We start from the raw sequence: 14,676 nt of genomic DNA on the forward strand, positions 1-14,676 counted from the left end.
TAAGGAAACTGAGGTTACATGACTTAGCCATGTGACCTTGGACAAGTTACTGAACATATCCATGCTTCAGTTTCCTCATCTGGAAAATTGTGATAAAATAGTGCCCAGGCCAGAATGTACTGGGGAGGGGAGTTTTTCTTGAGCAGCAGCTCTCCCTGTCATCCTTCACCTAGTAACCTCTGCTTCCAAGTATGTGCATGGAGGCAGTGGGGGAGTTGCTCCCTTGCGGAATAGGGGTGAAGGTGGGGGTGGGGGAAGGAGACAATTCTCTCCCACCCCAGGTCTAAATAGCCCCGCAGGAGGCGGGTTTGTCCTCCTAATCTCCCTTTCTCATTCTTCACCATTTCCTACTGGGCTGTAGGCTGGGGCCGGAAAGATAAGCGGTCTGGGGTTCAGCATCGCTGACTAACAAACAGATTGACAGCCCCACCACCCACTAGCCTGGCCCTCTGACCCTCTTGGAAACCCTAGTTTCCGCCTTCTCTTCCCTTCCACTCTTTTCCTGCCTGAATAAGTCTTGTCCCAGTGGAAGAGCGTCACAGCCCTAAGACCTTTAAACCTCCACATACACCAAAGAAAACACAGTGATACACACTGTCTGGAGTTGTGATGCTTGCAAAGTAATAGAGCAAAGTAATAGAGTAGGGAGTCTTGTAAGGGTCAAGGCCCACTTTTCTGTATAGTCAGAAGAGAACAGAGGTTGGGAAACTTCTTTTTTTTTTTAATCCTCACCGAGGACATTTTTCTATTTTTTTGTTCAGATAGCGTAGGAGGGAGAGAGAGAGAGAGAGAAACATCGACGTGAAAGGGACCCAACCAGGGCCAGGGACAAACTGCAACCGAGGTACATGCCCCTAGCGGGAACTGAACCTGGCTCTCTCTGGACTGCAGGCCGACGCTCTAACCGCTGAGCCAAACTGGCCAAGGTGGGAAACTTTTTCTATGAAGGACTAGATAGTAAATATTTTAGGCTTCGTAGGCCACATATAGCCTCTGGTATATTCTTCTTTCTTTCTTTCCCTTTAAAAATGTAAAAACTAGCCCTGGCCGGTTTGGCTCAGCAGTTACAACATGGGTCTGCGGTCCTGAGAGACCCGGGTTCAGTTCCCGCGAGGGGCATGTACCTCGGTTGCAATTTGTCCCCGGCCCTGGTTGGGTCGTGCGGGTCGCAGCCACTCGATGTATCCCTTTCAGTCAATGTTTCTCTCTCTTCCTCTCTCTCTCGCCCACTCTATCTGAACAAAAAAATGGAAACATGTCCTTGGGTGAGGAGAAAAAAAAAAAGCTAAAAATGTAAAAACTAGCTGCAGCCTGGTTTTGGCCTGGAGGCCATAGTTTGCTGATCCCTGCAATAGAGTGTCAGTCTTTGGTTTCCTTTATCTGGCTGGTATCCTTTTACAGGATAAGTGCAGAAGTTCCATGCTTCCTGAGGAGAGGTATTCCTTTTGTGTGAAGTGTGAGGAATATTCATGGACAGGGTCCCGGCACTTCTGGTGTTTTTCTACTGGGTCAAGCAAATGTCCCTGTACAGAGTGAGGATAGGGATTCCTATAGTTTCTATAGTGTTGTTTTTCCACTGAACCAAGCAGGGGTTTGTATACAGGCCAAGACGATTGTTTTTAAAGAGCTCCAGACTAGGGGTTCCCATAAAGTTCAGGATAGGGATTCTTAGACTGCATTATGACAGGTTCCTACAAAGAGATCAGGTGGTCCAGTTCAGGCTCAATACAGATGTTTCTGTACAGGTTCAGAGCTGTGTTTATATAGACAGGATCTTTATTCATGTCCAGATTCAGTCAAAAGATTTAAAAAAATTTTTTTTCTTTTATTGATTTTAGAGAGAGAAGAAGGGAGAGGGAAAGAGAGAGAGAAACATCAATGAGAGTGAACATCGGTTGGCCGCCTCCTGCATGCCCCCCACTGGGGATTTGGCCCACAACCTGGGCATGTGCCCTGACTGGGAATCGAACCGGCGACCTCTTGGTGCATGGGTCGATGCTCAATCACTGAGCCACACCAGCCGGGCCAAAATATTATTATTAATAGAGCTAAATTAGGCTAGCTGTTGTAACGAACAAACCCAGAATTTCAGGGACTTAACAAATAAATGTGTATTCTTGCTCATACAAAATCCAGTGTGAATATTTACTACTTGTTATTCATGGACCCAGGCAACTTCCATTTTGTGGCTCTGCTCTTTTCTGAGTCCTTGGAGTTCTCACTATTCAGCTGGTAGGTGGGGAAAGAGAGAGGGAGGATTCCATAAGAGGTTTTTATGGGCCAGTCCTGGAAGTCGTGTATGTCACTCTGCACAGACTCCATTGATCAGAACTCTGTCACATGTCCACATCTAATTGTAAGGGAGTCTGGAAGAGTGAGTGAACTCAGGAAGAAAGAGAACAGGTTTGAAAAGCCTATAGCATTGCCTGCTACAGAATTCTGTAGACTCCACAGAGCTATGCTGTTTAATGTGTAGCCACTAGCCAGTCAGGACAGTGGTTCCCATACCAAGTGAGGGTAAGGCTTCCAGAACAAGGCTAGGGCAAGGGTTGTTGGAGAGAGAGTCGCATCAGGGCTTCCTATACAGGGTCAGGAGAGTGTTTCCAGAGGGCAAGGTTAGGAATTCCTATAAAGGATCAGGCCAGAGATTCCTGTAAACTAGTCAAGTTAAGGATTTGCATTGAAAGTCAGATAAAGATTTTCTTCAGAGTCTGGTTATAGGTTCCAGCACTGTTATAGGCAAGGCTTCCTGTAGAGGGCAAGGGCCATGGAACCAACACAAGGTGAGCACAGGAAACCCTGAGCAGGGGAGTCCTGTGCCAGGGAAGGCTGTAGGTGCCTGTATAGGATGCAGTCTGGGCTTAAAGTAGAGGGTCAGGACAGGTGCCCTGCCACAGGTTCAGGAAAGGATGTTCTATGTAAGTTCAAGATTGAGGTTCACGTTGAGAGTTGGATCACGGGTTCCTATGGACTCTGGGGTAGGGTGTGAGGAAGGGATTGTTGTGTAGAGTGACATTGGGGGTCATTGTCAACAATGAAAGCAAGGTTCCTGAACTCAACCAGTGTTCCTAAAGAGTTTGCAGATGAGATTTCTGCAAACAGAATCAGGTCAGTAGTTCAGAACTAGATTTTATTATGAGTGAAGTGTTTTTAAAATGCTACCCGGACGGCAGGGCTCCAGTATAGTGTGAGGACAGAGGTGTCCTGTCCAAGGTCAAGGCAGGATTCCTATAGAGATATTGAGGCTCGTGAAGAGGGTCAGAACAGTCGTTTCTATAAGGGGTGGTGCAGGTGCTTCCTTACAGTATGGGTTCAGAGATTTCTAACCAAGGTAAGGCAGAGGTTCCCGTGCTATGGCAGGATAGGGGTGTCTCCTGTACAAGGTGAAGACTGGTGTTCCTGTCTAGGATCAGGCTGGATTTTCTGTTGATAATTAGAGAAAGGGCTCCCTTAGAGTTCCAGAGCTAGGTTTCTGTGCCAGGCTAGGGCTGCTGTTTTTATAGGGGTTGAGGACCCGGGGATCCTGAACGAGGTGGTTCGAGGCACACTTCCAGCACAGGTTCTGAAAGAGGCTTCTGTTCAAGATGAGGACAGGGGCTCCTACAGGCTGAGAGGGCTGGGGTACTGTGGAGCACCCAGGGACAATCCCTGTAATGAGAATGTACTACTGTGATTCTGCATTGGGCTAGTGTGGTGACTAGCTGAAGGGATGCTGTTCTGTTGGGGACAGCTGCTTGCCCATACTATGTTCAGGATATATGATTTCACAATCCTCATCTCTGGGGCTCAAGGGGAGAAGCCATAAAGAGAAGCAGTCCAAAAGCAAATCCAGATTTGAGTGAATTGAAGATTGAGTGATTTTTTAAAAGAGAGAAAAGCAGCCCAAATAAATGTGAGCAAGAATCATTTTGGCGGGGGTTGGCCCAATCCACTCCTTAAACTCAACATGGTCAGGGCAAGTTACTCATTAGTTCTGAGCCTCACCTTTTCATTAACAAAATGAGTATGAGTGTACTTTTTTTGGAGTATTTTTTTTCAGATGTTCATGAACTAAAGCAACTTCCAGCCATTGTTGACCACAGTGAGCACTCAGGAAATGGTGCTAATTGTTGTTAGGACCCTCTGGGTACTGAGGAAGCTAAGCCATGGAGCCTGGCCCAGCCCTGTGCCACCAGCTGTGTGGCCTTGGGAGAGCCGCTTAACCTGTCTGGCTCATGTGACCTGACTCAGTGTATGCTCCTATGTGAGGGTTTATTCAATGGAAGAGCAAATTCCACTTTAGGGGGAGCAATTCACCCAGGTGAGTAGGTGTGTTGGGGAGGAAGTTGGCACTGTGGTGAGCAACCCCAACTATGGGGCCTAAATATCCCCCCTAGAGGCTATTTTGTCCTCCTAATCTCCCCCTCTCCTTCTCTACCATTTCCCACAGGGCTGCAGGCGGAGCTGGGCTGAGAGAGATAAAAGATGAGTGACAGGAGGTCCCATGGACAGCCCCACGGTCCTGGACTGGCCTTCTGACCTTGCTGGCTGCCATTCTAGTCCCACTTTTTCCTCCCATTTTTGTCCTGGACGTGTCTTCTGTCCCTTGGAAGGGGGTCCCTAACTTACACTGACTGAAACTATATATATTGATACTTCCACAAATAAGTGTACAGAGAGCTGCTCACATTGTCAGCCACTCAGAGACACTGTGACATGGCACATAATATGTGATACGCTCACATACACAGACTTGCACAGAAGTACTGCCCTTACCAGACCCCCAAAGACATCCTGACACGTAGTACCTCATGGTCACACTGTTATGTCTCCACACACCATCATACACAGTCCTTGTTCAACATTCCAAAAATGTTTATTGATCAAATGCTGTACTCAGTACACATGCTGTCATACCATCTCAAAACCACCCTGTGTGATGCACAACCACACAAGCACAACCTCACACATTTCCTCAGCACACCCTGTTACACACTTACTTCCACATTCTCTCACACAGTTGCCCGTGCCCTGTTTCTCACAGTTACCTGGTGTCACACACACCATCTCTCCCAACCTCACCCCCGTGGTTACCACCTCACAGAGCAATCAGCCTGTCTCCCCCCATGATGTATGGATCCACATGTCCACATGCCATATCATACAACCTGGATGCTGTCACACGCGGTCTCATATACGCTGTTATAACTGCACATCAAAATCCACTATCATGAAGGGTCACACAGCCTCACATCATCATCAAAGAATCACAGACACCGTTCCACACCCCACCTACGATGACTCTTTATTCAGTCCCACACAGATTCATACCTCCAATTTCAGGACTTTGGTGGTTTTATTTTACAAAAGCTTTGAAGGTTCAGACCAAGGGGTGTCTGGGGCCCAGAGGGCTGGGTTGTACAGACTGCTGGCTACAAGAGGAGAGGGACCCTACCCCTGCTCTGAGGCCATGCTCTGTGTCCTCATGAGCTGAGTGGTGCCACCACCGTGGTGGTGGTGGTGGGAGGCATGGGGCCTGTGGGGAAGGAGCCTGTGGGTGAACCCAACAGGGGCCCTGGGAAAGGCATGAGGTGGCTGACAGGCCCTGATAGCACCACAGGGCCCAGGCCTTGGTAGAGATGGGCAGTACCAGGTGGGCCTAATGTCAAGCCTGAGGCGACTTCCCCACAATTCCCACTACCACTGCCCCCAGCCACCACCATGAAGCCACCAGCTGGTCCTTCAGCTGTTCCTGTACCTCCCAGACTCGACCCTCGTTTCTTTTTCCCTTTTCCAGATGCCTTGCGGTTTCTAGTCTGAATACCATCCTTCCGCATGGTCAGTGGTCGGTTCACCTGACAAAAGGGAGACCATGAGTATTTCCCAACTTCAGACCTTTGCCTCTATGTCTCTACCAGGGATACCCTTTCCACCCTACTCCTTAAGAATAGGGAATTCACCCAGAGACGTGGAAGTAGGGTACAGACTGAAAACCCTCACAAGAGGGATTGGAGGGGAAGAGATGAACACAGAACTTATATGTATGTACGCATAACCGATGGACATGGACAACAAAGCTGGGGATGGAGTGGGGGGATGGGGAGGAGGGTGTCAATGGGGGAAAAAGGAGAAACCTGTTAAAAAATAAATAAATAAAGAAAGAAAGAAAAGGGAATTGGGTCAAGGACTAGGTGAGCAGGCCCCAGCTATGGCACAGATGTTGTCCTAAGGGATCATGAGCTTGTGAAGCCCTAAGCTGGGAAAAGGCTGGGGGAAGCCTCTAGCCATAGGACTATCTGGTGGCTGGAGGGGAGGAGGAAGGAGATTAGAAATGGAGGAAAGAGACAGGAGCAGGAGGGAAAAGAAAGGCAGGGAGGAGATGAAGGTGCAGAGAAGAGGGGGATGAGGGGAAAGAAGGAGGGAGGCGAATAACAGGAAGAAGTACAGAAGGGAGTGAAGAAGAGAGGTAAGGGACATAGGAAGAATATAGGGGAAAAAAAGAAGGAAGGGAAGGTTTGTGGGATGGGGGAGAACAGGAAGGAGGCTCCGAGAGGCAAGGCACACCTGGTGTAGCTTGTAGTAGAGGCCACAGGCATTGCACACAGGGTCCCCACTGGCATTTCTCCGCCACAGTGTCGTGGTGGTTGTCTGGCAGTTGGTACACTGGGTACCTGCCCGTTTGCTGACAATCTGGGAGAAGCAAGAAGGTGAAGATCAGTGCATTGGGGGGTGGAGGACACAAGAGTTGAGGGTCAGGGTGAAGGTAGGGCTGCCTGGACAGGGTATAGACTGTGGGTTCTCTATGGTGCGAGGACATGACCTCCAGTCCTGGGGCTTTCTATATTGTGGGGGGGACTAGATCAGTAGTTCTCAACTTGAGCGGACATTGGAATCACTTGGGGAGTTAAAAACAATCCTGATGCCCGGGCAGCACCCCAAAACAATTAAATCAGTACATCTAGGGAAGGTCCCAAGGTGATCCCAATGTGTAGCCAAATGAAAACTGCTGTGCAGGGAGTGGACGGGCCTCCTCCTTGCAGCCTGTGAGAGTAGGTTGAGGATAGGCACTCTTGGACAAAGCTGGGTTCCTGTATGGATGGGGAAGGGATGGGGATGTGGGTTCTTGTACAGTGTGAGGACAGGGACCCCTGCATGGGGTGAGAACAGCAGTACCTGGGTAAGGGGAATCAGGCCTGGGGTCTTACCAGGCGCTTCTTGGGCCGGATGAGGGGCCTGTTTTGCCCATTCATCTTGTGATAAAGGCCACAGGCGTTGCACAGGTAGTGGCCTGTCCTGTCCCGCCGCCACAGCGGAGTGGCTGTTGCTCCGCAGTTCACACACTCCCTGGCCTCTGGCAAGGTGGACAGAGGGAAAAGGAAGCCAGGCTCAACCCAACTTTGCCTTAGATGCCCCCCCCCAACCTCCCTGCCCCTTTTTGGGAATCTCACCACAGGTGGCCAGGGGCAGAGTTCCACGAAGCTTGGGGGAGGAATAGGCCGCTGGATTGAGGGGGCTTCCGGTGGGAGAAAAGAAGTTACTGGGAAAGTCAGCGCCCCCATAGGCACTGCTGGGGACAGGAATTGATGAAGGCAGTGCAGGCCCCAGGGTCAAGAGGTCTGGACTCAGTCGCTCTGTCTTTAAGGTCTCCAGGAAACTGCTGCTGCCTTTCCCATCCGGATCTTCTGAGGCCTGGGGAGGGGAGTCCTCGCGGGTGGGGCACACAGTTGAGGGAGGGTAGAGCCCAGTCTTGCCATAGGCCCAGCTGGTGTATGGTGAGCCCCCTGGGATCCCTTCCATACAGTTGAGCAATGGGTACACCTGAAAGACTGTTGTCAGGGTGGGTATGGGAAGGAAGAAAGAAGGGGACAGAACGGTCTGAAGCCATCCTACTTTCAGGGTGCAGTGGTGCCCAACAGCCCCAACATAGTGGCCAACTTCCCAACCTTGTCATGGGTTGCCAAAACAGCTACTGGCCAGTGGGTGACTCCTGGATCCTGAGCCCCACTGGTCACTCTGGCAACTGCAGTAGCCTCCAATCATTTCTAAATGGGCTTTGAGAATAACTGTTGTGATTTGGGGCCCCATGGATCACTCAACAACTAGGGCCTCAACCACCTACTTCCAACACTTCTTCCCAATGTGGCAGGTTGATGAGCATGGCATTGACAGGTCTGGACGTAACTAGGGGAAGTGGTCAACACAGCCATGTGAAGGCTTCTAGCCACTTTCAAGATAACCTCCTTGTGGGGTTCTACCCTAGCTAAGGGTCTCCATGGCAACCCCAATGCATGGAACCAGTGCAAGGAAAGCCACCCAAAGGAGTTACCTGGGGAGTGTCTGTAAGCCTCAGCATCCCTGTAGTAGGCCAGTGCAGCAGCTGCAGCCGAGGTGGTGCTCGGGCCAGTGGAGGAGGCTGCTGCATCCAAACCCTCAGGACCCGAGGGGAAGAAGACCCCTGACTCTGGTAGTGAGGACACCAGGGCAGGGTCCACAAACTGGGGCAGGGGCTCAGAGGTCCCCAGGGCCCCCAAGCCAGGGAACTCCATGGGGCTTCTGAGGTTCCACCTGTGAAGACAGGAAGGGTCCTCAGACAGAAATCCTCCCCTTCCCTCTCCACTCCCTCTTCCCTCCTTTCTCTCTCCTCCCACTCCATCCCCTCAATCTTTATATGCCTCCTTTCCATCTCCCTAGGTCTCTTCTCCTCCTCTCTTTTGCTCCCTTCCCAGTCCTCCCTCATCTCTCCCTAGTCTTCCACTCTCTCTCTTCTCACTCCCCATCCTCCTCTCCTTTCCCATTCTCCTCCCCTTCTTAAAAAATATTTTTTTTCTTTATTGATTTTAGAGAGAGAGGAAGAGAAACAGAAATATCAATGAGAGAGAACATTGATTGGCCGACTCCTGCATTACTCCCCACTGGGGATTGGGTCCACAACATGGGCAGGTGCCCTGACTGGGAATTGAACCAGCAACCTCTTCATGCAGGGTCAACGCTCAACCAATGAGGCACCCTGGCTGGGCTTATTCTCCTCCCCTTCTTGACCCATTTGTTTTTCCTCTGCTCCCTCCCTCTTCCTCTCCCTCTTTGACCCCCTTCTCTTCCTTCCCTTCCTCTTCCTCCCTCCCTTTCTTTCTCTTCTTCCTCTTCCAGTTTATTCTTTTTCCTCTCCCTCCCTCCCATCTCTTCTTTTTCCTCCTTTCACTCAACTTCCCTTCTTTCTTCTCTCCTCTTCCCCCTCTTCTTCCCCTCCTCCTCTTCCTCTCCCTCTCTCCCTGGTCCTCCTTCTCTTCTCTTCCTTCTTCTCTCCTCTCCTCCCCCCTCAGCCACCTTTTCTCCTTCTTCCCCTTTCTACATCTCCTCTACTCCTCTTTCCTCCTTTCTTCTTTTCTCTTCCCCTCCTGTCCCTTCTCATTTCCTCCTCTCTCCTGCCCTCCTTTTTCTCCATCCTTCTCCTCATCTCTTTTTTCCTCTCCTCATTTTTTCCTCCTGTCCTTCTCCTCCTCCCCCTCCACTTCCTCTTCTTCTCCTGCCCCCATATTCTCTCCTCTCCCCCTCTAGAACAGTCTGGGTGGAGTGGGGTACAGAATTAGAGTCCCATGAACCCCTTGGTCACCCCCTGGAACCTGGGGTTTACCCTCCTGTGCTCCCCAATTTCATCTCTATCTGCTGCATCTTGCCTTCTGACTTTCTCAGAAACCCCAAGATTTCCGGCTTGACTCCCCCTCCCCCACCTCAGTTGGGTCTGCAGACAGAGTTCCTCCCTGCTCCATGGGGGGGTCAGTACCCCCCACTGCTTATCTCTGCCATCCCCGCCCAACTTTTGAAATCACCCCAAGGCCACTGGCTTCCTCTGAGAAGGGGGCCAGCTGGGAGGTGTTCCCTTTACCCATACCCACTCCCCTGGGGAAGCTGGCCATAGTTCTGCTTTCTGGTTCCTTCAGTCCCTACCATCCCCAGGCCTCAGTTTCCCCATTTTCCAGATAGGAGGTGATGACAAGGCTAAGCTAAGACCTCTGAGATGGCAGCTTGGTCTATGCCCCTTTGCTGCCACAATTCCCTGTGTGTATCTCTGTCTCCCTGGGTCTTTCTCTGACATTTTTCTATGCTACCATGATATATATTGCTCTATCGGTGTAGTTTCATAAAAGTCTAATGTTTTTCCCTCCCTTTCTCTGTTTTTCCATGTCTCTATGATTGTTTCCATCTTTATCTCTTTCTGTTTTTATTGATTTGGGAGACAGAGAGGAGGGAGGGAGGGGAGAGAGAGAGAGAGAGACAGAGAGAGACAGAGAGAGAGAAACATTGATGTGAGAGAGAGAGAAACATTGATGTGAGAGAGAGACATCGGTTGGGAATCAAACCAGCGACTAGTGCATGGGACAATGCTCAACCAACTGAGCCACACTTGCCAGGGGCCAGGCCTATCTGTGTCTTTTTATCTTTTTGTTTGTTTGTTTGTTTCTCCTCTTAGCTCTCTTTATATCTTTTTCTGTTTCTCTTCTCTCTCCCTCTCCACTCATATCTACATTTCTCTCACTCTGTCTCTTCCTACTTGCTTGTTTCTTCCTGCTTTCTTTCTCTCTGGGCCCCCTGGCCTAATTTCCATGTCTGTTTTACTATCCCCACATTCCTGACCGCACCCCACTGCACACAGCCCCAGATGAGGATCCAGGAAACCTATCCCTGACTCTGACTTGCACTTTGTGAACCCGAAAGCCTCAGTTTCCCTGTCTGTATGATGGAGTGATGGAGATAGAATGGAAGGCCCCCTTCAAACCCCCTGCCAATGTGACCCATTGTGTGGACAGGCTGTGTTGGGCCCAAGGTTGGGTGTTATGCTGGGGAAAAGATGGCCCTGTGGATGCGCCCACAACCAACCTAGGCCCAGGGTCTATCCCCAGGGAAGGCGTCTTGCCTCCGCATTTCAGTCTCCATCTCTTTCCTCTGTGTCTTTCCATTATTCTATTTGTGAATCTCTCTCTCTCTCTCTCTCTCTCTCTCTGTTCCTGGGTGCCCTGCTCTCCTGCTGTCTCTCTTATTCTTTCTGAGTTTCTCTCTGTTGCTCTCTCTACATGTCTCTGTCTCTTGTTCTTTTTCTCTATTTCTTTTCTTTAAATATTTTTTTCTTTATTGATTTTAGAGAGAGAGGAAAGGAAGGGAGAGGGAGAGAGATAGAAACATCGATGAGAGAGAACATCGATTGGCTGCCTCCTGCATGCCCCCCACTGAGGATTTGGCCCACAACCTGGGCAGGTGCCCTAACTGGGAATCGAGCCTCTTGGTACATGGGTCAATGCTCAACCAGTGAGCCACACCGGCGGGGCTTTTCTCTATTTTTTTTTCCCTTCCCATCTCTCTTTGTTTTTCCCTCCATTCTCTCTCTGTCTCCCTGTGTGTCTCTTGCCTTTTGTTTATATTACCACTCTTCCTTTATCCCCTCATCCTCACCCCCCTATAATCTCTCTCTAGCCCCCTGCCCCCCTGCACCTGACACCTTGGTGGGTCTAGAGCTGCCCACCCCTCTCATGGCAGGGGCCCAGCCCCCCCACCCCCGCCCAGTTATCACTCTCCAGACAGAGATAAAGTTTATCTCAAGGCTGGGGGATATGAAAGCTCCTTATCAGCTGCCCCACTAGAGTAAGTGCTGCCCCAACGGGCAGCGGGCAGCAGGCAGCAGGCCGGCACCCTCAACTCTCCCTCGCCCAGCCCCTCACCCCAGGTAACGTCCCTATTCTAGCCCTCAGGGAGGGTCCCTCAGAACTAAAGGGAACAGAGATGGGGTCTGAGGGCAGATGCGTTTGGCAGGGTTTGAGGGTCAGATAGAGGTTGAGGAGTCAGAGGTATGGGGTATAGCTATGGGGTTTAAGAAAGCAGATATGGGGTTTGAGGAGCAGGGACAACCTTAAAAAGTCACATTTTGGGATGAGAAATAGGTTGGGAAAGCAGAGACAAAGTTGAGGATCGGGGTGAAGTTTGAGAATCAGATAAAGTTGAGAAATTAGACATGTAGTTTTAGGGGTCAGAGATGGATTCTGAGGACCATGGAAAAGTTTGAGGGCCCAAGGGTTATGAAGCGGATAAGGGTTATGGAGCGGATATGAAGTTTAGGGGCCAAAAATGGGTTTGGACAAGCAGAAATGTGTCTGATGATTAGAGATGGGTTATGGGAGCACAGGAGGAGTTTCAGAACTGAGATAGAATTGGAGTAGAGAAAGATTTGGGGCCAGAGAGATATGGCAGACAGAGACATTTTAGGGGCTGAGATGGGGTTTAGGGAAGGCAAACACAAGAATTTATGTGACAGTACAAATTTGGAGGAGTAGACTTGGTGTTTGGGATTGCAAAGACATTTTTATGAGTAGGCAAGGGGTTGGGGAAGAGAAATGATTTGGGGGGATCAGAGAGAAGTCACAGGGAACAAATACAAGGTTTGAGAGGCAGAGATGGGAGTAAGAGGATGGAGCTAAGGTTTGACAGGCCAGAGATAGGTCTGGGGGTCAAAGGGAGAGATTAGGGCAGAGGCAAGGATGTTGTAGAGCAGATAGGGCTTGGGGAGCAGAAGTAGTCGGGGCAGGGAAGTGAGTTTTGGGGGAGAATCTGGAGACAGAGACAAGTTCAGGTAAGTGAAAGTCAGAGGGCAGAAGTAGGATTTGGGAGATAAAGGTATGTTTTAGGGGGCAGAGATGGGGTATGGGGAGCGTTAAGGGATCAGGGTAACATAGATATTTTGAAAGGTATAGATGGGAGTCAGGGCAGAGAGAGGGGTAGGGATGGGGGTTGGAAAGACAGAGGTGGTCTGGAGGAGCTGTCAAGGGATTCAGAGGTGCTAAACACTTTGGGGGCCAGCAGTAGATTGGGGAACCTGAAGCAGGCTGGGGGAGTAGCCTTGAGGTAAAAAGCAGCAAGCCCGGAGTTTGCCTTGCTGGGGACTCTTGGGGGGCTGAGACTGACCTGGGCTGGTTGGTGCAGAGGGTTCAGCTGCTTTGGGGATGTGGCGAGCTCAGTGTGATCCCAGGGGGTGTCCTGCCTGGCCTTGGCCTTTGAGGCTCCCTTCCTCCTTCCCTCCCTCCCTCCCCTCTCCCTCCTCCCTCCTCCCCAGGGAGTGGCTGATGCACCAGTGGGTGGGACAGACCAGGGGAGGAGGCGGGCCCCCTGCTGATGGGGCACCTCTTGGGCAGTGGGGGCCTTTCTCCATCCCACCTGCTCACCCCATGGATTCTTGGACCCTGTTTGACTTGGGATCCCATGGACTTCAGTGTCCAACCAAACAATATGGGCTGAAGCCAAGATAAAACAAAAGTAGCAGATATGGTTACAGGACTCTTCTGGGTTTTTCACTGACTGTTTGTAAAGCCTCTATTGTGTGCTGGGCCAGGTGTGGGCTGGGCACTTATGTATGTAAGTCTTCCTGGCCATAGGGAAAGGAGGGGTATGACTATACCCATTTTGCAGGCGAGAAGAATGAGGCTCACAGAGGTTCAGTGGGATTTAAACCAGAGCCCATGGGACATCTTGACGACCCAGACCCAGCTGGGGCGCCAGGCCAGGGCTGGTGGGAGGCGGGGGCATACTCACTCAGTACCCCACTGGGGCTTACGCCAGCTCTGGCCTGTCTTGGGGCAGCAGATAAGTCTTATCAGATGGAGGCCACGGTGGCTGTTGGCTTCGCGGTAACAGGCTGTCTTAGGATGGGGGGCGGGGCTGGGGGGCACCCAGGGACAGCGGCCTCAACTTCTTACCCGCCATGGTGCTCTGGCGGCGGGAAACAGGTGGGACCAGGGGTTGGTTCCTCTACGGGTCCTTGAGGAGTGGGATAGAGTGGGGGAAGGGAGGGAGAATTGAAGGGACAGAGAAGAGTGAGACAGAGACAGAGATGGAAATCAGGAGACACTGAGAGATAAACAGAAAGAAACACAGAGCTGGAAGGAGACAGAGGGCACAGAAAGAAAGACCGAGAGAGGGGGAGAGATACACAGAGAGGGCCAGAGACAGTTAAAGACAGACAGATAGGCAGAGAGAATGCGAGAGAGAGAGACAGAAACAGAGAAGGGAAAGATAAAGCCTGAAAATGACAGAGGCCAATGACACAGGTAGAGAAACAGAAGGGAGACAAAGCCGAAGCTGTAGAGAAGGGGACAGAGACAGAAAGATAATCAGAGACAGAAAGTCTGAGAGGAAGTCCATGAGACCCCACGTGGCAGCCTGGGTACACCCTGGGCAGGTGGTGCTGGGGTTGGTGGGACAGGGGAATGTGGATTGACGTGGACTCATGTAGCCTGTGACTCTGCCCTTAATCTGCTGAGAGCGACCCTCAGAGAGTTGTTGGGCCTCTGCATCTCAGTCCCCACCTTCTTGCCCTATCCTACTTCCCCCAAATAGTAACAACAATGACAACAATCAGTGTCTCATGCTGTCATAGACCCATGCCTGGCCTGTTCTGAGCACTTTCTCTGTATGAAATTATTGGACACGTGCACACAGTGCACAAAGTAGGTGCCCAACTTGGATCCCCATAGGGAAGGGGGTAAGGTTACTCAGTCACCACCCCAGAACTCCATGAGACAGGGTGCTCTCCTGACCACCCATTCTACAGATGGGGAGACCAAGACCCACTGAGGGCAGAGGGGAAGGATGGAGCCCTGGGTCAGTGGGGTCTGATCACCCATGTGACCACCCCTGAGGGAGTTTCCCTTCTTCATC

The 14,676-nt window shown here is 50.9% G+C and overlaps 1 protein-coding gene across 1 annotated transcript; it reads right to left on the reverse strand.

The window, feature by feature from the left end:
* Positions 1–4,836: 4,836 nt before the first annotated feature.
* GATA1 (GATA binding protein 1) lies at positions 4,837–13,035 on the reverse strand. Its single transcript, XM_036271487.1, has 6 exons — positions 12,928–13,035; positions 8,306–8,544; positions 7,428–7,805; positions 7,185–7,330; positions 6,544–6,669; positions 4,837–5,834 (listed from the first exon to the last, which is right to left on the reverse strand). The coding sequence occupies exons 2-6, from the start codon at positions 8,523–8,525 to the stop codon at positions 5,463–5,465; spliced, it is 1,242 nt and encodes a 413-aa protein (XP_036127380.1). The 5' UTR covers positions 8,526–8,544; positions 12,928–13,035; the 3' UTR covers positions 4,837–5,462.
* Between the last annotated feature and the right edge of the window lie 1,641 nt (positions 13,036–14,676).

Source organism: Molossus molossus, unplaced genomic scaffold (genome assembly GCF_014108415.1).
Source record: "Molossus molossus isolate mMolMol1 unplaced genomic scaffold, mMolMol1.p scaffold_m16_p_2, whole genome shotgun sequence".
Taxonomy (NCBI): domain Eukaryota; kingdom Metazoa; phylum Chordata; class Mammalia; order Chiroptera; family Molossidae; genus Molossus; species Molossus molossus.

What these genes read in the sequence shown, in the direction of transcription:
- GATA1 (XM_036271487.1), bottom strand. Translation starts at nt 8,525, where the DNA reads ATGGAGTTCCCTGGCTTGGGGGCCCTGGGGACCTCTGAGCCCCTGCCC. An exon ending in TCTGCCCCTGGCCACCTGTG is followed by an intron (nt 7,331 to 7,427) that starts GTGAGATTCCCA and finishes CCACCTTGCCAG; the next exon opens with AGGCCAGGGAGTGTGTGAAC. An exon ending in TCCGGCCCAAGAAGCGCCTG is followed by an intron (nt 6,670 to 7,184) that starts GTAAGACCCCAG and finishes TGCTTCTCCCAG; the next exon opens with ATTGTCAGCAAACGGGCAGG.